The sequence below is a fragment of the Hemitrygon akajei genome, chromosome 2, assembly GCF_048418815.1.
Source record: "Hemitrygon akajei chromosome 2, sHemAka1.3, whole genome shotgun sequence".
NCBI classification, from domain to species: domain Eukaryota; kingdom Metazoa; phylum Chordata; class Chondrichthyes; order Myliobatiformes; family Dasyatidae; genus Hemitrygon; species Hemitrygon akajei.
In genome coordinates, this window is record NC_133125.1 from 128,901,403 (window position 1) to 128,926,862 (window position 25,460).

At 38.1% G+C, this 25,460-nt stretch overlaps 1 protein-coding gene across 16 annotated transcripts in view; it reads left to right on the top strand.

Moving 5' to 3' along the window:
* The window catches only part of mycbp2 (MYC binding protein 2), a 221,518-nt gene that overhangs the window by 112,263 nt on the left and 83,795 nt on the right, over window positions 1–25,460 (top strand). For all 16 annotated transcript variants that reach the window (XM_073027845.1, XM_073027703.1, XM_073027729.1 and 13 more), the window contains 10 exons: window positions 810–1,031; window positions 1,978–2,169; window positions 4,965–5,171; window positions 5,278–5,409; window positions 5,631–5,809; window positions 13,154–13,296; window positions 13,904–14,004; window positions 14,121–14,339; window positions 22,518–22,740; window positions 23,600–23,718. In XM_073027845.1, coding sequence (XP_072883946.1) covers window positions 810–1,031; window positions 1,978–2,169; window positions 4,965–5,171; window positions 5,278–5,409; window positions 5,631–5,809; window positions 13,154–13,296; window positions 13,904–14,004; window positions 14,121–14,339; window positions 22,518–22,740; window positions 23,600–23,718 — 1,737 coding nt within the window. The remainder of the gene's footprint in view (window positions 1–809; window positions 1,032–1,977; window positions 2,170–4,964; window positions 5,172–5,277; window positions 5,410–5,630; window positions 5,810–13,153; window positions 13,297–13,903; window positions 14,005–14,120; window positions 14,340–22,517; window positions 22,741–23,599; window positions 23,719–25,460) is intronic.

Here is a 25,460-nt window from a genome sequence, read left to right on the forward strand (position 1 = left end):
TCTTCGTACCATCCACAAACTTTGCCACAAAGACACCAATTCTGTTATCTAAATCATTGACAAACAATGTGAAAAGTAGCAGTCCCAATACTGACCCCTGAGGAACACCACTAGTCACCGCCAGCCAGCCAGAAAAGGCACCTTTTATTCACACTCGCTGCCTTCTGCCTGTCAGCCATTCCACTATCCATGCCTGTAATGCCATGGGATTTTATCTTTTTAAGCAGCCCTGTGTAGCACTTTATCAAATACCTTCTTAAAATCCAAGTAAATGGCATCTTCTGCCTCTCCTTTGTCTACCCTGCTTGTTACTTCTTCGAAGAACAGTAACGGATTTGTCAGGCAACATTTCCCTTTACAGAAACATTATTTTATCATTCCTGAATTTCATCATTTCCCTGCCCTCACTATTTGTGCTTTCCTAAGAATTAACTAATTAAAATACATTAAAATGTTTTCCATCACTTTTGTTTCTTGTGTATTGCAGATTTTAAATTCCTTGAAGTTTCCCTGTGTTAGCAAAATGTAAATGTTTGAGATTTGCATTCTTTCTAGTTGGAGCTCTGCTTTATTATATCTTGAGTAATATATATGAAATATTTAGTTTATTTTAGGTTCAATTTTATTTTTCACTATGTGGTTCCTGCATAAAAGAAAGGAAAAAATTCTTGGGGCTATATCCAAAATTTAATTATTGTATATCGCTGATAAAATTTCACTATTAATCTAATGGTATGCAGTGGATGCCTAATTTTTTATTGAGGGGAAAAAGCCCCTAATTTTTAAATTTTGTAATTTTCCCTTAATAGGATATACAGGAAGCAAACTTCAAGACATCAAGTAGCCGGTTGCTTGCAGCAGTCATGTCTGCACTCTGCCACTCTTCAGTCAAACTGACCACAATCCTTCCCATTGCTTATGATGGTGAGGTGTTGCTTCGATCCTTGGTGAAGCAGTCTAGCACAGAGAATGAATCTGCCATGGCTCATAGATTTGGTCTACTCGTATCTCATATGGAGAAGCTGAGCCAGGTAAGAGCAGCATTTTTCATTTGGTTAAAGATCTGCAACTTCTCAACTTCAACGGGACATGGTAGTGTAGAATTAAGTCTTGGTTAATACATCAATAGGAGTCAATAAAGTCTATGTTTTGATACTCGATATATTTCAAAAGTAATTGATGTTTATTTAAAAAAAGATCAAGAATTGTTCAGCAAGTCGAGCTGCATCTGTCGATTGAGAAACGGTGAGTGTTCTGAGTCAAAGATTCTATCCAGCATTTTCTGTTCTTGTAATGGTGTTTTACGTCCCAGGAATGAAAGGGTTAAATATATAAGGCACATTGGATGGCACTGGGCCTGTACTCACTGGAACCTCAGAACAATAAGGGGGGATCTCATTGAAACCTATTGAATATTGAAAGGTGAGATAGAGAGGACGTGCAGTGGGAGAATCTAGGACCAGAAAGTCCAGGCTCAAAAGAACATTCCTTTAGAACAGAGATGAGGAGGAACTACTTTAGTCAGATGGTGGAGATAGTCAGATAGTCGGATGGCTGTGGAGGCCAGATCATCGAGTATATTTAAAGTGGAGGTTGATAGGTTCTTGATTAGTAAGGCCATCAAAGATTATGAAGCACAGTCAATGGGCTGAATGGCCTAATTCTCTTGTCTTATGGTCTTTTATATATTTGAATGACCAAAGTAAAATTGTAAAGCTTGGTTTGCAGCCTTGTGGTTATGTTAAAAGAAAATACTACAGGATAGTGTATGTAAATCACAGAGATTGAAATGGGGTCAAATTCACAGGAAAAAAATGTCCAACTTGATTTTTTTTTATATAGCTCTGTGGCTTTTGCTTAAATTATTGAGACAGTTACAAGGCATATATTTGTTAAAAGGAATATCAACAAATAGTAAAAATTCAACTGAACTGAAAAACAATTCTTGACTATAAGAAAAATAATATTTTCTCCTAGATTGAAGAAAATATTACAAGTATGACCAGCTTTCGAGAAGTGCTGGAAAAAATGTTGGTCATTGTAGTACTTCCAGTTCGAAAGAGTCTCAGAAGAGAGGTAGAACTCTTTTCTCCTCTTCTGGTTTCTAATACATGTGGTCTTCTTGCCAGTATAGTGAGTGAACTCACTGCATCAGCGCTAGGATCTGAGGTATGAATCCAAGTCTGTGGACTATTATTCTTAATATTTGTTGTGATTCTTATTTGTTTGTGAAATATTGTATTAATAAATTTATACTTGTTTATGATATGTCAATGATGTCATAAGTTGAAAACATTTTAAGTTATATTTGTGACATCATTCTCTATGTAGTGCCTATAAAAAGTATTCCCCCCCCCCCCACCTTGGATGTTTTTGTGTTTTATTGTTTTACAACATTGAATCACAGTGGATTTAATTTGTCTTTTTTGACACAGATCAACAAAAGATTTTTTTGTGTCAAAGTAAAAACAAATTTCAACAAATTGGTCTAAATTTATTATAGTTATTAAACACTAAATAATTGAATAATTACTCATACTTTTCAAATAAGTATTTAATAGATGCCGTTTGGCAGCAATTACAGCCTTGAGTCTGTATGGATAAGTCTCTGTTAGATTGCATGGGGATCATGAGTGAACAGCCCTTTTCAAGTCCAGCTATAAATTCTCAATTGGATTGAGGTCTAGACTCTGACTTGGCCACTCCAGATTTTAACTTTGTTTTTTTAAGTTATTCCTGTGTAGCTTTGGCTTTATGCTTGGGGTCATTGCCTTGATGGAAAAGACATCTTCTCGCAAGTTGCAATCCTCTTGCAGATTGCATCAGGTTAACCTCCTGGATTTCCCTGTGTTTTGCTGCATTCTTTTTACCCTCTACCTTCACAAGCCTTCCAGGTTCTGCTGCACTGAAACATCCCCAGAGCATGATGCAGCCACCACCATGCTTTACGGTAGGGATGGTGTGTTTTTGATAATGTGCAGTGTTTGGTTTATGGCAAACATAACGTTTAGAGTGATGGTCAAAAAGCTCAATTTTGGTTTCGTCAGACCGTAGAACCTTCTTTCTTCTGACTTTAGAATCAGAATCAGAAATCAGGTTTATTATCAGTGGCACGTGACAGAAATTTGTTAGCAGCAGCAGTTCAATGCAATACATAATATAGAAGAAAATAATAATAGTAATAATAAGAAATAAATCTTATTCAGTATACTTTATACAGTATACATATATTGAATATATTAAAAATCGTGCCAAAAAAAACAAGTATTTTTTTTAAAAGTGAGGTGGTGTCCAAGGGTTCAGTGGTGTCCATTTAGGAATTGGATGGCAGAGGGGAAGAAGCTGTTCCTGAATCGCTGAGAGTGCGGCTTCAGGCTTCTGTACCCCCTACCTGATGGTAACAATGAGAAAAGGGCATGTACTGGGTCCTGGAGGTCCTTAATAATGGACGCTATCTTTTTGAGACACCACTCCTTGAAGATGTCCTGGATACTTTGTAGGCTAGTACCCAAGGTGGAGCCGACTAAATTTACAATCCTCTGCAGCTTCTTTCATTCTGGTGCAGTAGCAACCCCCCCCCAATACCAGACAGTGATGCAGCCTGGCAGAATGCTCTCCATGGTACATCTATAGAAGTTTCTCAATGTATCTGTTGACATACCAAATCTCTTCAAACTCCTAATAAAGTATAGCCGCTGTCATGCCTTCTTTATAACTCCATCAATATGTTGAGACCAGGTTAGATCCTCAGAGATCTTGACACTCAGGAACTTGAAATTGCTCACTCTCTCCACTTCTGATCCCTTTGAGGATGGTATGTGTTCCTTTGTCTTACCCTTCTGGAAGTACCCAGGCAACAGTTGTATGCACAGTTGTCATAGGTCTTTTGTTGGCCTCCCTCACAAGACCCCTTGTTGCACGCTCACTCATTTTTTGAGGACAGCCTGCTCTAGGCAGATTTTTACAGCTGTGCCATATTCTTTCCATTTCTTGATGATTGACTTAACTGTACTCCAAGGGATATTCAGTGACTTGGAAATTCGTGGAGATGCTTGGAGTGTTCTTTTGTCTTCATGCTGTAGTTTTTGCTAGGAAACTGACTCCCCAGCAGTTGGACCTTCCAGATGCAAGTGTATTTTTACTACAATCAATTGAACACTTTGTCTGCACTCAGGTGATCTCCATTTAACTAATAATGTATACATTTAACTAACTTCTAAAATCAATTGGCTGCACCAGTAATGATTTGGTGTGTCATATTAAAGGGGGTGAATACTTTTGCAATCTAGTATTTTGTGTTTTTCATATATATAATTAATTTAGATCATTTTTCATTTTAACATGTGACAGGCGTTTACTGTTGAGCAGTGTCAAAAAAAGCGAATTTAAATTCACTGTTATTCAATGTTGTGAAACAAAATATGAAAACTTTCAGGTGGGGGGTGGTGAATACTTTTTTATAGGCATTGTATGTTGGTACACAGACTCATGCCAGAACTACATCCATTCAACATAATACATGCTTTGCTACAATTTTACTGAGAATTATTTAAATGTTATATTTTCAAGAAATCAACCATTTTGAATCATTAGATCTGACATTCTGCGTTTCCAAGTGAGACAGCAATGAAAAGAAAGTGAGAAAAAACTTGTATGGCATTTTAGTTCCTTAAGTTTTGTTTCATAAATGAAGATTTCAATTTAAATATAATTTTAATATAATTTTCAATCCAAAAGTCAGTGGAAGTAAAAATTGTGCATTGTTCTCCGTGGCGTCACTCTTTGGTATATAGATTTATCTTCCGTTTCTTATAACATTAAGCATAAAAGCTAATTGCTGAATATTATATGTGAAACATAATTTAATACATATTCCACATTCTGCTTTTGGAATTTTACTGAAGACTGTAAAAAATCTATATTTAGTTGAAAACAAATTTAGAACATTTTGCTTTGTTTCACAGGTTGATGGATTGAGTTCCCTTCACTCTGTCAAAGCTACACCAAACCGGTTTATTAAAACTAGCCAAGGTCGAAGTTGGAATACTGGTAATGGGTCACCAGATGCAATCTGTTTCTCTGTCGACAAACCTGGTGTAGTTGTGGTTGGATACCATGTATATGGAGGAGGTGGCATTCATGAATATGAGCTAGAAGTGTTGGTTGATGATGTAAGTGTACTAACTTTATTTTTGGCTTGAATTAGGAAATCATTCTACTTTCGAATAAATGTTATGAGTGGAATTCATTGATCTCTTTATTACACTTTATTGGCAGAGTGAGCACACTGGTGATTCAGCACATTCTCACAGGTGGACTTCCTTAGAACTAGTGAAAGGTACCTACAGCACTGACGATTCATCTAGTGATATGGCAGAGATCAGATTGGATAAGCCTGTCCCTTTAAAGGTATGTAACTGTATGTTTGAACAGATGTGATTTAGCTGATGCATATAGAGAACATAGTGCATCAGGAAATTTTATAGCAAATTGGTTCTCCTTGGGAATGTAATTTGAAAATGCTAAATGAGAACCTGCTGTGTGTTAGCACAGCATTAATGGTTTTGTTGTGCAGTTTCTAGGATTAATCAGGATTCTGAGTAATTCCTGGAAGCATTTTGTATTTCTAGGAAAATGTGAAATATGCAGTACGTCTAAGGAACTATGGAAGTAGGACTGCAAATGGAGATGGAGGGATGACCACTGTTCAGTGCCCAGATGGTGTAACATTCACTTTTAGTACATGCAGCCTCAGCAGTAATGGAACTAATCAAACGCGAGGTCAGATCCCTCAGATACTTTATTACAGGTAAGAGTAAATATCCTTATTCCTTTTAAATTTAGATTTTTTTAGACAGCTGACAAAATCAATCAGATTTGTTATGAAGCTGTATCGGAAAGGAGACGTATGATAAATGCATATAGAAATTACTTAACATATTGTGGTGTTCTAGTCCACTTATGTTTTGACCTTGTTTTATTTAGATTTTGATGCATTTATCACAGAATGGTTACTGCATGGAGGAACTATTCAGCTCATTGACTCCTTACAGTCTATGTATAAGCGTAAACCTGTTAGTTTCATTTACCGACCCTCACACTATAGCCCTGCAGGTTTTATTTTTAGATAACTATCTTAGTTGGTTGCTCAGATAATTGAATTTGCCTCCTTAAAGATGCAGGTAACCCCTACATGCTGCCACTCAGGTAATAGAAAGTGCCCTGAGAGAATTCACACATCTTTACACAAAAACTCAAGGTAGGAAATACATTTCTCAGTGGGGTGTGGGAGAAATGAAAGGAAACACAACTTATTTTTCAACTCTCCTGATGCAACTGCATACAATATTTTTGCAGTGTGGAAGATCATGAGATATAGAGTTTGCTAGAAAGATAACATCTGTCCAATCCCCATTTTCCACCCACACTCTTGAAATGTAGAGGTTACCTATACTCAAGGTTCCCTTTAATTTATAATGACTAGTGTGCACAAAAATCTTGTGCTGTGCAATTTTTTGCCCAGTGACAACGTGTGCACTGATTAATTTCTTCAATAAAGATAATATAAATAAGCTAGTTCCAAAATCTGCAAGCCAAACATCGCAAAGTCCAAGTTGTCAACACCATCCGTATCAGAAACCAGAAAAGGAAATGTGATCTGTACAATTGTGAAATATACTTAACATGCCAACGGGGTGGATGGTGACAACCTTTTGTGTGCAATTTAAATTCTAGAGGGAACATTGCCTCTACTCATCACATCTGGTTAATCATGTAAAAGTACAGCTCCGAATCAGGCCCTTTGGCACGTCTTTCTGTGCTGAACCATTTAAATGGCCTTGTTACATCAACTTGCACCTAGACCATAGCCCTTCATACCCATGTCATCCACATACCAATTCAAACTTCTCTTAAGTATTGAAATCCTGCTCACACGCACCACTTGCGCTGGCAGCTTGTTCCACACTCTTACGGCCCTCTGAGTTCAGAAGTTCAATTTAATGTCAGAGAAATGTATATAATATGCATCCTGAAATACTTTTTCTTCGCAACCATCCACAAAAACAGAACAACAGTTAAATGATAGAACCCCAAAGTTCCCTTCAGCTTCCCTCCCTCCGGCGCCTAAGCAGCAGCGAACAACAATGACTGCTCCCCACACCGGTGAGAAAAGCGTCGACACCCGCCACTGAACACTCAAGTGTGAGCAAAGGAACAGCAAAGACACAGACTTGCAGTTACCCCAAAGACTTTGTGTTTCTCCCAGTCTACGACATACCACAGGTTCTCTCTCTTTCCCTAATAAGGGAAAATGTGGTGTCTCTGTTTTCCCAGCGAGTGGGGAGACATAACAAACAACTTGCTGGTTTACGATGTTAAAAGTCTGTTACATCACTTTTTTCAAGCTCTGTGCCTGAAGATCTCAAAGATCTCAGATCTTTGGGCACACAGCCGTAGATATTTCAACTCTCCCGATGACGCACGGGTCTCCTGCCATGAGACCAACCCTCGTTCCGCCTGTCTCCAGAGCCCTGAGATTCTAGGCTTCCAAATCTGAGCTGGACTCTTAGGCCGAGCCCTTGGCATGCCAAACAACAACAACCAGTTATGAAACCCTGAGAGCAAGTCCCATTCCTGCAAAGAATTGAAGTCAGTATGTAACTCCAGGTCAGGGTCTTCAAAAAAAAACCCTGAAAAGATATTAAAGATGGAAATAAAGTTGTTTCCGAAGATGCAAGGAAAGGAGTTGCTGTTTAGCGTCGTCATTACTCCACTCTGCCTCCAGACTGTGAAGAAGTTTCCCCTCATGTTCCCCTTTAACTTTTCACCATTAACCTATGAACTCTGGTTGTAGTTCCACCCAATCTCAGTGGAAAAAGCCTGCTTGCATTTACCCTATCTGTACCTCTCAGAATTTTCAGATTCAGATTCAGTTTATTGTCATTTATAACCACAAATACAATGCAGTTAAAAATTAGACAGCGTTCTCCGGAATGATATCACGAAAAAGCACAAAACAGACCACACAAGAAAAACCACATTACGTTTGGTAATCCCCAATCCAGAGTCTGGAGAGGCTGCTGCGTATGGATATCGCGCTACCGTCTTAGCACGTTCCCCAGAAAGGAGCTACAGACCCATCAGACAAAACTAAAGCTACAAGACATACACAAAACCACATTGTTACATATAGTTAAAGTTAACATATAGTTTCAACAGTGCAGACAATACCATAATTGATAAAAGACTAACTGACAAAGACCACATAATTATAACACATAGTTTCAACAGTGCAAAGCAATACCATAATCTGATAAAGAGCAGTCCATGCACGGTTTAAAACAAAGTCTCAAAGTCCCGACAGTCCATCATCTCACGCAGACGGTAGAAGGAAGAAAAACTTCCTGCCATGAACCTCCAGTGCCGCAGCTTGCCGATGCAGCACTTTGGGAGCCCTGACGACAGCCAACTCCGAGTCCATCCGAAAACTTTGACCCTCTGACACCGAGCACCATCTCTGCCGAGTGCTTCGACCCCGGCATCGGCCGCCAAGCAACAGGCAAAGCCGAGGATTCGGGGCCTTCCTCCCGGAGATTTTTTCGATCGCACAGTAGCAGCGAAACAGGCATTTCAGAAATTTAACCAGATGTTCCTCCGTGCTTCACACGTCCGTCTCCATCAAATCAGGATTGTACACAGCTCCCTACTTGACAGATTACAGATATTCATTCCAAAGTGGCTGCTGCGCGTTGCGTCGCGCTGCCATTGAAGCGAAAGTAGATTTTTGTATACCTCTATCAAATCTCTCCTCAGTCTTCTTGTTCCAAGAAATAAAGTCCTAACCTTTTCGATCTTTCCTTATAATTCAGGTCCTCCAGTCCCAGCAATATCCTTAGTATAAATGTTCTCTGTACATATATATCTTATTTGCATCTTTCCTGTAGCTATGTGACCAAAACTACAAACAATACTCTGAATTAGGTCTCAGCAACATCTTATACAACTTCAACATAACATCCCATCTCCTAGACTCAGTGCTTTGATTTATGAAGGCCAGTGTGCCAAAAGCTTTCTTTCAGACCATATCTAGCTGTGAAGTGATTTTCAATGAATTATGACCTGTATTCCTGTATCCCTTTGTTCTACTGCACTACTCACTGTCCTACCATTCATTGTGTAAGACCTAGCCTGGTTGGTCCTACCAAAGTGCAACACCTCGCATTTGTCTGAATGAAATTCCATCTGCCATTTTTCTGCCCAATTTTCCAGTTGGTCCAGATCCCACTGCAAACTCTGAAAGTTTTCCACGCTATCAACTACACCCCCAATTTTGGTGTTATCCACAATTTTGCTGATCCAGTTAACCACATTATTATTCAGATCATTGATAGGATGACAAACAACAACAGACCCAATACCACTCCTAATGGCGTTCCACCAGCCACAGGCCTCCAGAAAAGCAACCACCACCCTCTGGCTTCACCCATCAAGTCAATGTCTAATTCAGTTTACTACCTCATCTTGAATGCCAAGCAACTGAACCTTTCTAAGCGATCTCCCATGCGAGACCTTGTCAAATGCCTTGCTAAAGTCCACGTAGACTTTAGCATGACTGGTTTAAACTAATATGGCCGGGGTTGGGAACCAATATGATAGACCTGAGGATGAGCCAACAGGTTTACAAGTAGATGATTGGTGTATCATGAATGTAAGGACAAGCCAATGATGCAGACAGTGCAAAGAGTTAAATTGAACCACAGAGGCAAAATTCAAAAGGGCAAAGAATGTAGGACTGAAGGTGCTGTATTTAAATGTACATAGTATTCAGAATAAGGTGGACAAACTCATGGTGCAATTAGAGATTGGTCAGTATGACATGGACATCTTTGAGTTGTGGCTGAACAAAGGCCATAGTTGGGAGCTTAACATCAAAGTATATACTTTGTATTAAAAGGATGGTCAGGAAGGCATAGGTGGTGGTGTGGCTCTATTGGTAAGAGATTTAATTACCTCTTAAGAAAGAGGCAACATGGGGTCAGAGAATGTTGAATCTCAGTGGGTGGAGTTTAAGAAATTGCAAGGATAAAAAAAATCTTATGGGAATCATAAGTAGGCCTCCAAATAGTAGCCAAGATGTGGGGTTGAGATTGCAAAGGGAGTTGGAACAGGTATGTAATAAGGGTAATAACACAGTTGTAATGGGAAACTTCAATATGCCAGGAGATTGGGAAAATCAGGTTGGTGTTGGATCGCAAGAGAAGGAATTTGTTGACTGCCTATGAGATGGCTTTCTAGAGCAGCTTGTGCTTGAGCCTACTTGGCGAAAAGCTGTCTTAGGTTGGGTGTTGTGTAATAACCCAGATCTTACTAGGGAGTTTAATGTAAAGGAACCCTTAGGAGGCAGTGATCATAATATGATTGAACTGGTACTACAATTTGAGAGGGAGAAACATAACTCATGTATCGGTATCGCAGTGGAATAAAGGGAATTATAGAGGCATGGGAGAGGAGCTTGTCCAGGTGGATTGGAAGAGGGTGCTGACAGGGATGATGGCTGAAGTTTCTGGGAATAGTTCACAAGGTGCATGATAGTTATGTCCCACAGAGGAAAAAGTTCTCGTGGCTGATAAAGGAAGTTAAGGACTGTATAAAAGCCAAGGAAATGGCATATAAGGTAGCAAAAATGAGTGGGAAGTTGGATGATTGGGAAGCTTTTAAAATCCAACAAAAGGCAACTTAAAAAGCTACAAGAAGGGAAAAGATGAAATATGAGGGCAAACTAGCCAATAATATACCAAAAGTTTTTTTCAGTTATTATAGAGTAAAGGGGAGGTGAAAGTTGATATTAGACCACTAGAAAATGATGCTGGCAATGTAGTAATGGTGGCAAAGAAATGGCAAATGAACTTAATGGGTATTTTGCATCTGTCTTCGCTCTGGAAGTCACCAGCAGTCTGCCAGTGGTCCGTGAGTGCCATTGCTATTACAAGAGAAAATGTGCTAGACAAACTCAAGGTCTTAAGATAGATAAGTCACCTGGACCAGATGGACTACATCCCAGAGTCCTGAAAGAGGTTGCTGAAGAGCTAACAGATGCATTGTTCATGATCTTTCAAGAATCACTTGATCCTGGCATGGTTCTGGAGGACTGGAAGATAGCAAATGTCACTCCATTCTTTTAAGAAGGGAGGAAGGCAAAAGAAGGAAAATTATAGGCCAGTTAATCTAACCTCAGTAGTTGAGAAAGTGTTGAAGTCTGTTATTAAGGATGGGACAGAGTACTTGGAGACTAATGATAAAATAAGTCAGCATGGTTTCTGTAAAGGGAAATCTTGCCTGGCAAATCTGTTAGAATTCTTCAAGGAAGTAGCAAGCAGGGTGGACAAAGGAAAGGCGTTATGGATGTCATTTACTTGGATTTTCAGAAGGCATTTGATAGGGTGCCACACATGAGGCTACATAACAAGATAAAATCCTATGCCGTTGCAGGAAAAATACTGGCAAAGATAGAGGAATGGCTGTCAGGCAGGAGGCAGTGTGTGGGAATAAAGGGGGCCTTTTCTGGTTGGCTGCAGGTGACTAGTGGTATTCCTGAGGGGTCAGTATTAGGACTGCTACTTTTCACATTGTTTGTCAGTGATTTGGATAATGGAATTGATGGCTTTGTAGCAAAGTTTTTGGATGATACGAAGATAGATGGAGGGGTAGGTAGTGCTGAGGAAGCAATGCAATTGCAGCGGGACTTGGATAAATTGGAAGAATGGGCAGAAAGTGGCAGATGGAATACAGTGTTGGGAAATGGATGATAATGCATTTTGATAAGAGGAACAATCGTGTACACCATTATCTAAATCAGGAGGAGGTTAAAATATCAGGGGTGCAGAGAGACTTAGGGGGAGACCTTGTGCAAGACTCCCAGAAGGTTTATTTACAGGTTCAGTCTGTGGTAAAGAGTGCATATGTAATGTTGGCATTTATTTAAAGGGGAATAGAATATGAAAGCAAGGAGATAATGCTGAGGCTTTAACACTTGGAGTATTGTCATCAGTTTTGGGCCCCATATCTCAGAAAGGATGTGTTGTCTTTGGAGAGAGTCCAGAGGAGGTTCACACGGATGTTAAAATGGGACTACAAACTCCTCTGTTCAAACTGAAATGATAGGTTGTAGTGAATACACAGTCATCTTGAATTAAATGGCATGTGAGAGCTGGTATGAGGAATACTGCAAAGGAAAAGATGGAGAGAGACCATAGTGTACTTTTTAAGTGGGCAATTTTTAATGGATTAGATAAACAATGAGTAATTTGGGAAATATCAAAAAAGGGGGTGACAAAATAGTGGAAAGCATTAATTAGGTTACAGATAGGCTTATTATAGTCTTGCTGCCATACATTTGATGGAAGTTGTGGTTGAGTTACTGGGAACCAGTTGAACACATAAGCATCTTGCTTGAAAATCATGCTGGTGTAGCGGTGTGCTACACGCAGCGCTAAAATAACGACACGGAGTCGGTAAACTGCAGTTAAAGAAGATTTTATTCGAACTTCACAGCCTTGCTTTAAAGCCTCCCTCATCCCGCCCTCCCCGGGCGCGGATGCTGTAAGGGGCACGTTACTCACAAACCCCCGCAGGCTTTTCTCTTTGTTGGTGAAGCAGACCTGGCCTTTGTGCCGGCGCGCTGGCTATTTGTGAGCCAGTTCGAGTGCGCTAGGAAGTGGGTCGCCACACTGGCCAATTTACAAAATGAGTGATTGACTTGTAGTAAGGAGTGAGAATTCTTAGGTTTTTTTGCCTTCAAAGCTGGGAGCATTTATCAGCAATCACTGTTTTAGAACTGTTACTCAGAATTTTTTTTTTCTATAGCTCCCCATAGAAACTTTTGGAGTCCCTACCTGTTGACAGTACATCGATTAAAACGTTGTTGCTATATTTCCTTTGTCTACTGGTCTGGGAGGGCGTGGAATAATAGCTGTAAAATCCAAGCTGTTTTTTGTTTATATTCATTGCTCTTGCTCTTTTCTACAGCATGATGACTTGTTGGCTTTTGGTTTGAATAGAATAGCTTCCCTAACTGTTTTGATTACAATGCATAATAGATGTGATGTAATTTGTTATTGCATACCATTTTAATATGTTCTCTTTTAACTTACAGGAGTGAGTTTGATGGAGATCTACAATCACAACTACTTAGCAAAGCTAATGAGGAAGATAAAAACTGCAGCAGAGCCCTTTCTGTCGTGTCCGCTGTTGTTCGTGCAGCTAAGGATTTGCTGCATAGAGCTCTGGCTGTTGATGGTAAAAATTTGCGATTTCTTAAACTAGTAACTTAAGCAAATTAAAAATGAAATGTCATATATAAATTGTACTCCCAGAAATGTAAGCCAATCACAACTTAGCTACTATGTCTGTGTTGCTGAAGAAACCAACAGAAGTTGGGAAGAGAAACTCAAATTGAGCAGATTAAAAAGAACTGTGTATGCTGGCATTAAAGGCGATGCATTGTTTATTGATATTTAATAAACTCTAGGTCTTGAGAGAAGCATTGCCAAGAGGTGGGAAATAAATTATCTGTTCTTCTACAGACCAGCATAGATCAAACAGAATTTAAATATATTCCCTTCTATTTATCTCATAAAATCTCAGTTTACCTTTGATTATGCTGCTGTGGATTATAGAGGCTCCGATTATCTTGTGAACTGATTTCAATTCAATAGGAAAGCATCTGCGGTACTAAGGCTAAAACATCATTCCTTTCCATCAGTTGTAACAAATTAATTCTAACAGCAAAAAAGCAGGAACATATACAGTAGTTATCTTCAACTAACTGTTTTTAATGAAGTGCTTTGAAATTTTGTTCACAAATCATATAAACGTGGCTAAAACTGTTTGTACTTTTGTTCAGCTGAAGATATTCCAGAACTGCTCAGCTCATCCAGTCTGCTGTCAATGCTGCTTCCCCTTATCCTGGCTTACATTGCACCAGTTGCTGCTAATGTACCAAAAGTAAGACTTTTTTTCCTTGTTTTTACTACTGGTTTCATCAAGTGATTATTTATTTGAATTATTTCAAAATTATTCCTTTGACATATATAAACTATAATTTTGCTTTTCTTGAATAGGCTGCAGTTGAAGTTTTTGGTCTTGTTCATGAGCTTTTGCCTCCAGTTGCAACATTAAATCAGAAATATGCTCCACCTGCCTTTAATCCAAATCAGTCAACAGACAGTGCAACAGGCAATCAGCCTGAGCAAGGCCTCTCAGCATGTACTACTTCTAATCATTATGCTGTGGTGGAGAGTGACCACCCTTACAAGCCTGCAAGTGTCAGTCAACTAAAGGTCTGTATGAACTAAATCAGTATTAATATGTGTATTTAAGTATGACAAGTAACAGCTCTGAAGTTTTGCATGTTTCAGATACAAGTCACACTTGGGATAATAACCAGTTAATGCTGCTTATAGTGAAAATATCTCCTTTTTTAAATAAAAATGTCCTTTTTTTTAAAAAAAACTCAGTTTCTTAAATGAGCTTGAGAATTCTACGGACAAAGCTGAATGAATACTGAATGCTGCATTTTAGATGGTTCAAAATGCATTTATTATCGAAGTACATGATGCAACCTTGAGATTCGTCTCATAGCAAGCAGCCACGAAATGAGGAAACCCAAAAGAACCCATTAATAAAAGAAGACTGTCAAACCCCTAAGTGCAGAGGGAAAAAAATATCGTGCAAATACATAAATACAAGCAAATAGCATTCTGAAAAATCCACAAAGAATTTGTCTGTGGACCATTAGGTCAGCACAGAGTGGAGCAACGAGTTCAACCTGTCCAATGCTTGCTTCGGGCCTCAACACTTTTCAGTCTGGCCCAGTGCCTAAAGTGTCTTCCAATTGCTGGGTTCATTCGCCTCAATACACTCTGGGGTCTGGACCCTGCTGTCTCGATTCAGCTTGTACCCAACCTATCAATTTGGCCGAGTACTTAAATCATCATCCAAGCGTTGGATTTAGTTGCCTCAATATGCTGTGGGGCCTAGACCTCACCACCTCAATTCAGCCTGTACCCGACCTTTCTGATTTGACACGACTTAAATTGATTGAACCTCTGGGCTTCCTTGCTCTCAGTGACAGGTCTGCTGCCTCACCTTGGTTCTACTACATCAAGTTACCTTCAAGTTCAAAGAGAAGTTACAGACCATTGCTTGCAATGATCGTTTGCCAGAAAAAGTGATTAATGAAGTATTTAGTTGTAGATAGTACTGCCTATCCAACTGGCTAGAAAGAACAGAGCCAGGAATCTTATTCTTAGGATTATAAAGTTTGATCCTAAGACAATTCTTCAACGTGTTATGAATTATTAAAATCTTTCTGTAGAGGCTACATGCTCTGTACAGTATTCACAGCTAAAATAGATTAATAGGTACCACAGAAAGCAAGGACTATGGGAATAATGAAGAAAAGTAGAGCTGAGATAAAGAATTAGCCAAATAAAAATTCCCCTTCATTGATACTTGGGGTGGGGGGGGGGGGGGGGTGGGAATCTAAAAAGTGTATCGAAGATTATGTTAGATGGAGATTTATAAATTAAGAATTTCACTAGATTTAAGGTGTTACGTATTCGGGCAACAATAATATAGATGAGTTAGGCAAGGGGTTTTATAACGAATAACACGTTTAATAAACACTGATAACAAACCCCCTTCAAAAGTAAACAAACCCAAACAATGACCCGAAACCAGCTGCTGGCAGCTGAATCAAACAGTTCTTAATAGCGTTGCAGTCCCAAACAGTCTTTAAAGCAGTATTGAAAAGAACTCAGTTCTCTAAAGCGAATTGCCGAATGAAAACAGTTCAAAGAACGATATGCCGACAGTTCAAAAGCTCACGGTACTTTTAAAAGGAGAGACTTTTTAAAGCGATTTAAATTCTCTTCCACGTCGATGTCCTTCGATTCCCAGCGTCGAACTCCCACGTCGAATTTTATTAAATATAACAACTTAAAGTGACTGACCTTCCTTCCACAATATTCTCAATCTCCCGCTTTTTCCAGCGGAGACTATCGTGAGAATAGTAAACGAAATCCTTCCGAATGAGGATCACACAAGGTCGAAGTCAATCCATCGAAAATCGATTCTTCTCGATGTCCATCTTGCAAACTTCACTCTCCATCAGCAAAGAAACCGTTGGCTCTGACCTTTTAAACTTTAGGCATTATATAAAACTTCATTTTTAACTAAACTGCGTCATCACATTAAATCACACAGTGATATGAAGTCATCTTGGCAAATCCAGCCACGAACTGCCCCACCTGACAGGGTGGGTCTTCCTTTTATACCCTGTAGAAAAAACCTGTCACATGACCTCTACTGGCGGGAAAATGACATCACTCCACCATCACCTCATGTCCAGAATAACTTCAACCCCAGTCATGTGACAAGGGTACCACTGTCACGTGTCACGGGTACGTAACACCTCCCTCCAAAAAAAAACATTTTTGGTCTGTCAAGAACAAAAATTTTTAACAATTACTTACAAAAAAAAAACCCAAAAAAAAAACAAAGGTATAAATTATATAACATACACAATATACAATACAGTAGGAGTGTTACAATAAAAAAAACCACTCCAAAAAAAAACATTGTACATTCAACATCGAGATAGACAATCAGCAACCACATTATCTTTACCTTTAATATGAGTTATCACAATATTGTACTCTTGTAACATCAAACTCCAATTTAACAATCTTCTGTTTTTGTTTTTCATCTTACTCAGAAAAACTAACGGATTATGATCAGTGTAAACAATAAGTGGTTTTTGAGTTGTACCAACATATACCTCAAAATATTCCAAAGCTAAAACAAGAGATAACAATTCTTTCTCTATTGTTGAATAGTTTCTTTGATGCTTATTAAATTTCTTAGAAAAGTATGCTACCGGATGATCAACCTCATCACCCTCATTCCTTTGCATCAATACTGCTCCCGCAGCCTCATCACTAGCATCCACAGCTAATGAAAAAGGTTTTTCAAAGTCAGGTGCCTTAAGCACAGGTTGTTCACATATCATTGTTTTCAATTTTTCAAATGCTTTCTGACAAAACACTGTCCACACAAACTTCACATTCTTCTGCAGAAGGTTAGTTAATGGAAGGGCAACATTAGCAAAATTCTTACAAAATTTTCGATAATATCCTACCATTCCCAAAAACCTTCTGAGAGTTTTTTTCCCCGTTGGAGTGGGAATTTCCAAAATTGCCTGAACTTTTGCCTGAACAGGAGCTACCTTACCTTGACCTACAACATAACCAAGGTAAGTCACAGTAGCATGTCCAAATTCACTCTTGGCTAAATTAATAGTCAAGTTAGCTTTTGAAAGCTTTTCAAACAATTTCTCCACCGCAATAATGTGTGCTTCCCAAGTATCATTTCCTGTCACTAAATCATCAATATAAGCATCAGTATCTTTCAATCCCTGAATCACAGAATTAATCATCCTCTGGAAAGTACCTGGGGCATTCTTCATCCCAAATGGAAGAACATTATACTCATATAACCCAGATGGAGTTACAAATGCAGAAATCTCTCTACCTCTGTCCGTTAATGGAACACACCAATACCCTTTCAATAAATCAATCTTTGTAAGGAACTTTGCTTTTCCAACCTTATCTACACAATCATCTACTCTAGGAATTGGATATGCATCTGTTTTCGTTACAGCATTCACCTTCCTATAGTCCGTACAAAACCTAATACTACCATCAGGTTTTGGCACCATAACACATGGCGAACTCCAATTCGAGTTAGAATGTCTAATAATATCATTCTCTAACATGTATTCAATTTCTTTCTCAGCAAGTTCACATTTTTCCATGTTCATCCTATATGGATGTTGTTTAATAGGTTTGGCATCTCCAACATCTACATCATGTGAAGCTATAGTAGTCCTTCTCGGAACATCTGGAAACAAATCCTTATACTTAAAAATCAATTCCTTCATCTGTTGTTTCTGCTCTAGCTGTAAATGTGCTAATTTCTCATCCATATTTTCCAAAATAGTCGAATTAGGTAACCTAACAGAAACAATGTTAGATTTAGAATGAAAGTCAGATGAATCATCTATCATGTTCCCAGTTAAATCCAACTCATTCTCACTAACCGCAACAGTCACAGTATCAGATTGTTTCTCAAAATATGGTTTAATCATATTTATGTGGCAAAGTTGTGTTGACCTTCTACGATCTGGAGTTTTTATTACATAATCCACATCATTAATTCTAGACACAATTTCATAAGGTCCATGAAATCTAGCTTGTAAAGGATTTGTCTGCACTGGGAAAAGAACCAACACCTTATCTCCAGGCTTAAACATCCTCATCCTAGCTTCCTTATCATACCAAGTCTTCATTTTCTCCTGAGCCAACTTCAAATTTTCCTTGGCTAAGCTACAAGCTTTATGTAACCTGTCCTTAAATTTCAAAACATAGTCCAACAAATTAGTATGCACTTCCTTACTAATCCACTGTTCCTTCAATAAAGCTAAAGGTCCTCTAACTCTATGCCCAAACACAAGTTCAAATGGACTAAAACCTAAAGATTCCTGTACCGATTCCCTTACTGCAAATAAAAGTAAGTCTATACTCTCATCCCAGTCACTTTCATTCTCCACACAATATGTCCTAATCATATTCTTGAGAGTAGAATGAAACCTCTCCAAAGCACCTTGCGATTCTGGATGGTATGCAGACGAAGTAATTTGCTTAGTTCCCAATTTATAAACTATCTGTTGAAACAATCCAGACATAAAATTACTACCTTGATCAGTTTGTATTTCCTTAGGCAATCCAAAATAAGTAAAGAATTTTATAAGAGCCTTCGTCACAGTTTTAGCTTTTATATTCCTAAGTGGTACTGCCTCTGGAAACCTAGACGAAGTACACATGATAGTCAACAAATACTGATAACCAGTTTTTGTCTTTGGTAATGGACCAACACAATCTACAATAACTTTAGAAAACGGTTCACCAAATGCTGGAATAGGTTGTAATGGAGCTACTGGTGTAACCTGATTTGGTTTACCCACAATTTGACAAGTATGGCACGTCTTACAAAACATCGCCACATCTTTTCTTAAACCAGGCCAGTAAAAATGTTTTAAAATCTTGTCCACAGTTTTCCTTACCCCTTGATGTCCACCTAAAGGCACACTATGAGCTAAAGTCAAAATCTCATTCCGATAAACTTTAGGAACAACTACCTGATAAACAACATTCCATTCCTCACTTGCAGGAATTGTAGGCGACCTCCACTTTCTCATCAACACTCCTTTTTCCAAATAATATCCTACTGACACCTTCTCAATTTCACTACCTAGTAAAGCTTGTTCCCTTAATTTTACAATCTGAGGATCTCTATTCTGCTCTGCTATCATCTCCTTCCGAGACAGAGATAAATCTTCATAGTCAGACTTACTCCCAGAATCTTGTTCAAACAACGAAGGTAAGAAAGTTTCTGACACATCCTCAAAACTCAAATCCTGAGTTGAACAGTCATGAGTAACAACCTCATTCTGCACATCAATTTTTTTAGCCATAGCTCTAGTCACAACACAAGAAAAATCTGTGTTAGAATTCACCTCTGGTTCCTCTGACTCCATTGTCAAATGCACTTCAGGAAAAACTTGTCCACCTGCCAAGTCATTACCTAACAATAAAGAAATACCCTTCACAGGTAAGCTATGCTGTAATCCTACCTTAACAAATCCTGTAACTAACCCTGACTTTAAATTTACTTCATGTAAACGTACAGGCATAAAATCACTTCCAACACCTCTTATGTAATTTACCTCACCAGTATCACTCTCTTCATTAAACTTCAACACACTATCTAACATCAGTGATTGAGAAGCTCCAGTATCCCTAAGAATTTTTATTGGCACCAGAGTAGATCCTTCTTTCAAAGATACAAACCCTTCAGTTATAAAATGATCATATCCCTTTCTAACTTTGTCAGACTCTAACAAATCCTCATTTGTGTTTACCAAACCCTGTAACTTTACAGGTGCTTCAGTATGTTGCACACAAGCATCTGGAACTGCTTCCTTCTCTTTCTTTTTCAATTTGAAACAGTTAGCTATTACATGGCCAGGCTTCTTACAATAGTTACAAATAAGACCAAACTGTCTTTCCTTCACAGGTTTTCCTTCCTCCTTACCTCTCTCATTAACCTCTGATTTAATTTCTAATTTACCTGGAGTCTCCATATTATTTTTCCTCTTGAAAATTCTACCCTGAGGAAATTTATTCTTATGGATTAAAACATACTCATCAGCTAATCTAGCACAGTCCTGCAATTTATCAGTATCCCTTTCATTTAAGTAGGTCCTTACTTCAACAGGAATGCTTCTTTTAAATTCCTCCATTAAAATCAGCTCTCTCAATGTATCATAGTCCTCATTTACATTTTTAGAAGAAACCCATCTCTCAAAACATATAGCTTTATCATAGGCAAATTCCACATAAGTCTTTTCCACAGACTTTTTCAAACTCCTGAATCTTTCCCTGTACGCTTCTGGGACCAATTCATACGATTTGAGAATATTTTCTTTCACAATATCATAATCTAATGCTTGCGCAGCAGTTAAAGCTGTGTAAACCTGTTGTGCCTTGCCTTTGATTACACTCTGTAATAACACTGACCATTTATCTTTCGGCCACTCTGACATCCGAGCAATAGTTTCAAAATGTTGAAAATATCTCTCCACTTCTGTTTCACTAAATGGAGGGACCAATTTAATTTCTTGGCTAGCAACAAACGGTTTTCTAGAATCAGAAGACTGATTCTCAGACCTTAAATTCACCATTGCATATTCAAATTCTCTTTTCTTCTGCTCAGATTCCAATTTACACCTCTCTAACTCTGCTTTACTTTGTTCCAACCTCATTTGTTCAATTTGCAACTGCATCTCCAGATTACTTATTGGAAACGATTCTAAAATCGATTCTTCAAAATGACCCGAAGCCACAAAATGTGATGCGATCTTTCTCTGTATTACAGCTTTTGATGTAATTGGCAAAATCCCTTTAAGATGCAACCGAATAGCAAGTTCAGAGACTTCAGTTTTTTTCGCCTTCGCTAACAAGTCCGCGTCTGGCGAATCCAGAAACTCATCAATATTCATCGTTGCCGAATACCACTCACAAGCGAATCAAACAAAAAAAAATCGAGCAATCCCCGTTACCAAAACACCGATTCAAAATTCAAAAAAACTTTTTAAACTCAAATAATTCAATCCCGGACGAGCCCCCATAATTATGTTACGTATTCGGGCAACAATAATATAGATGAGTTAGGCAAGGGGTTTTATAACGAATAACACGTTTAATAAACACTGATAACAAACCCCCTTCAAAAGTAAACAAACCCAAACAATGACCCAAAACCAGCTGCTGGCAGCTGAATCAAACAGTTCTTAATAGCGTTGCAGTCCCAAACAGTCTTTAAAGCAGTATTGAAAAGAACTCAGTTCTCTAAAGCGAGTTGCCGAATGAAAACAGTTCAAAGAACGATATGCCGACAGTTCAAAAGCTCACGGTACTTTTAAAAGGAGAGACTTTTTAAAGCGATTTAAATTCTCTTCCACGTCGATGTCCTTCGATTCCCAGCGTCGAACTCCCACGTCGAATTTTATTAAATATAACAACTTAAAGTGACTGACCTTCCTTCCACAATATTCTCAATCTCCCGCTTTTTCCAGCGGAGACTATCGTGAGAATAGTAAACGAAATCCTTCCGAATGAGGATCACACAAGGTCGAAGTCAATCCATCGAAAATCGATTCTTCTCGATGTCCATCTTGCAAACTTCACTCTCCATCAGCAAAGAAACCGTTGGCTCTGACCTTTTAAACTTTAGGCATTATATAAAACTTCATTTTTAACTAAACTGCGTCATCACATTAAATCACACAGTGATATGAAGTCATCTTGGCAAATCCAGCCACGAACTGCCCCACCTGACAGGGTGGGTCTTCCTTTTATACCCTGTAGAAAAAACCTGTCACATGACCTCTACTGGCGGGAAAATGACATCACTCCACCATCACCTCATGTCCAGAATAACTTCAACCCCAGTCACGTGACAAGGGTACCACTGTCACGTGTCACGGGTACGTAACAAAGGAAAGAAGTAAGAGAAGATGACTCCAAAATCTTGCTTAAAATGATCAAGTTAGTTGCATGGTGATGAAGGTGCTGCAAACAACACCTCAGAGAAATGGCCAGGATGCACCTCTACTTCCAAGTTTTCTACTGCTTGTCATTCTCATTGTTTTTGACCTGTAAAAATTGTGCTGAAAGTTATTATTTTTACATTGTGACCTTATAATAATGAAAAGAATTAAGTTGTTTAAACCTGTACTAATTTAAATTGTTTGTTCTTTTGAAACTTGGATCCAAACAAAGACATTTTAAATAGCTGCTGTTTTAAAGGTTAAAATATGCCTTTGTTCTTTTTAGGTAACTTTTCCAGATTGTGTGAGATGGATGACTGTTGAATTTGACCCACTATGTGGTACTGCACAGCCAGAGGATGTCCTCCGTTTGTTGATTCCTAATAAAGCCTCCCAAAGTTCAGGATTTGGGCCAAAAAATATAAGCCATGATGTCCTTAATTCATGGATTGAATTAAAGAAATTTTCTGGTTCTACTGGATGGCCGACAACAGTCCTCGTTTTACCAGGTATAAGGAAGTAAACAAGTGTTATAGCTGTTTTGTTAAAATATGAAATCTAATTGAAATATATCAGTTCTATATTGGCTCCACTATGGAGGGTAATTTTCTATGTGGTGGGCTATTTCTCCACTTGCAGGTTGAAGTTTTGGGACCTTTTTCATCAAAAAGAAAATAATAATCAATTCAGTTTTTGCATATTAACATATTCTCAGGCTTGCTTCACAAGGTGAGGCTACTTCTGGCTGGCCTGGAGTATTGTTTAATAATGGTTAAGTGTTATTTGTTACCAGCTACGGAAGTTTAGTTCTTGGGTTCAGAGAGATACCAGTAGGTTTTATTACCTTTGGATTTTGCCTCATCAAGAATAATGTTTGGATGAAGAACGTGCATTTGAGCTTCATGTTAGAATTTTGACAAGTGGAAGAGAGATGTCTTTAAAGAAACAGAAAAAGAATATTTGAAAATTGGTAGCAAAAAAAAATGAGTGCCTCATGTTAAATACTATGACTCACACTTTGGGAAAGTGTAGTCAAATTGGACTCAGCTTTAAGCCTATAGTACCGTATTTTAAGTCTGCAGTAATAATCACTATTACTCAAGTTCTTCATCCTCTGTTAGATCCCAACAGTTAAGTGTAAACATTTCAAGAAGTATGTGCAGAGTTAGTGTTCTGATTCGTGCTTTAAGAATTTAAGCAAACTTTCCTTGGGCAGCTTTGTGAAAATGAAAATACTCTGAAGAAATTGAATAATGAAAAGGAACAAGCAGAAATTTAACATGCTGGAAAACATCCTATTTGCATGTATGTAATACAGTTGGAATTTTGGATTTGTTTTGAGGTTCAAATTTAATATGGTCTTCCTAGGAAATGATGCCATCTTCTCTTTGGAGACTGCGTCAGACTATGTGAAAGACGAGAAGTCCTGTTTTTATGGCTTCAAATGTGTCGTCGTGGGTTACGAATTCAATCCTGGTCCTGATGAGGTAGTCTTAATTTTGTAGTATATCCAATGAATGAGAAAGAAAGTTTGTCTTTGTGGAGGTAAAAGAAAGCTTCTCTGGCTATTTTGAAATAAATACAAAATATGAGTGTGAGTACATATCCTAGTATGGTAAACCACTGAGATATTTTGCAGATACTGTGTAACTATTTCTGAGAGGAGTGAAATTTTCAAAATTAGACAAATGCAAAAAATCAGTATGAGAAAAGCAAATAATTTAGGTTCTGAAATTTCCATGTGCAAATGACAAATTTCAGACAACATTTGAGATTTGAAGCAATCCACATCAGTTTACAATTCCCTCTTGAAGTTCGTTCATTTTTTTGTCACATTTCCTTTGAACATTTGGATAGCATTGAAATAATTATGACTGAGGTTTTCTGCAACAAAACCATTACCTGTATTTATCGTTCTGTAATTCACTGCACAGTAGCAAGTTATATCAACAGAAAATTGTCATCAAAGTTAACATTTGAGTATTTCAGTATGAAATATACATATGGCTTCTGAGCATGCTCCTGTGCTTCTTCAAAAAATCATTATCATCTTCAGAGGGGAGCAGGGGAGTTCTTGCATCCAAATGCAAAACAATGCAGATGCTGAAGACACAGTACTATGCAAAAGTATTGGCACATGTAAAAATAAAAATTGTAAAGTGAATTTTCTGTCAAAACTATGGAAATGAGAAGTTTCTAAATATCAAAACATTGTTATAGAGTATGATAAACAGTTTAAAAAAAAAAGCCAAATCAAATCAATATTTGGTGTGACCACTCTGCCTTTAAAACTGCATCAGTTCTCTTAGGTACACTGTCATGCAGTTTTATTTTTAAAATATCTGTTGGTAGTTCCAAGCATCTTGAAGAACTTGCCAGTTCTGCAGATTTTGGCCTGCTTCATTCCCTCCAGTTAATCCCAGACAGTCTCAATGTTGAGATCAGGGCTCTGTGCGGCCATACCATCTGTTGCAGAGCTCCCTGTTCTTTTTTTCACTGAAGATAGTTCATGACCTTGGCTGTGTTTTTGGGGTCATTGTCCCTGCTGCAAAATGAAGTTGGGACTGATCAGACACTTCCCTGATGGTATTGCATAATGGATGAGAATCTGCTTGTACTTCATAGCATTTTATTTTTACTTGTGCCTAAACAGTACTGTATGAAATAAGCAAAAATCTAGCAATAATTCAGATAGTTTTAGAGTAAGGTATTTAAGTTTGGTTGATCTTTCCTCTCTCCCATACCCTAAAACCTAGCAGTTGTCCAGCATTGCAATTAAAATAGATTTTAGTGTAGTATAAATTATAGTCTTGTCTCTTGAAGCTGGTTGGAGTGAAATAATTCTTAATTTAAGGTTGTTTCAAAATTGTTTGTCGTTTATTGTCATTATTCAGTACACGAGGGTAAAAGAACAAAATGATTATTACTCCAGTTCCAATGCAGCATAAAAAGTACAATAAGCATAAAGAACTCAATATAAAAATGTAATAAATATAAATACATAGTATTAACGTCAACTGATTGTATGTATAAGGTGACGCTACGTATAGGAGTATCTAATACATCAACCAGCTAGGACCAGTTTCCTACAACTCAAAGCTCAAGCTCCTGTAATTAAAATATTTTGTGTTGGAGTTTCCAGTTCTAAGTTATCACTTAAACTCAGTTGCCCTAAACAATCTAAAGATTACATTCATACTTGGAAAAAGTAAACAATCAGTTTTGCTCT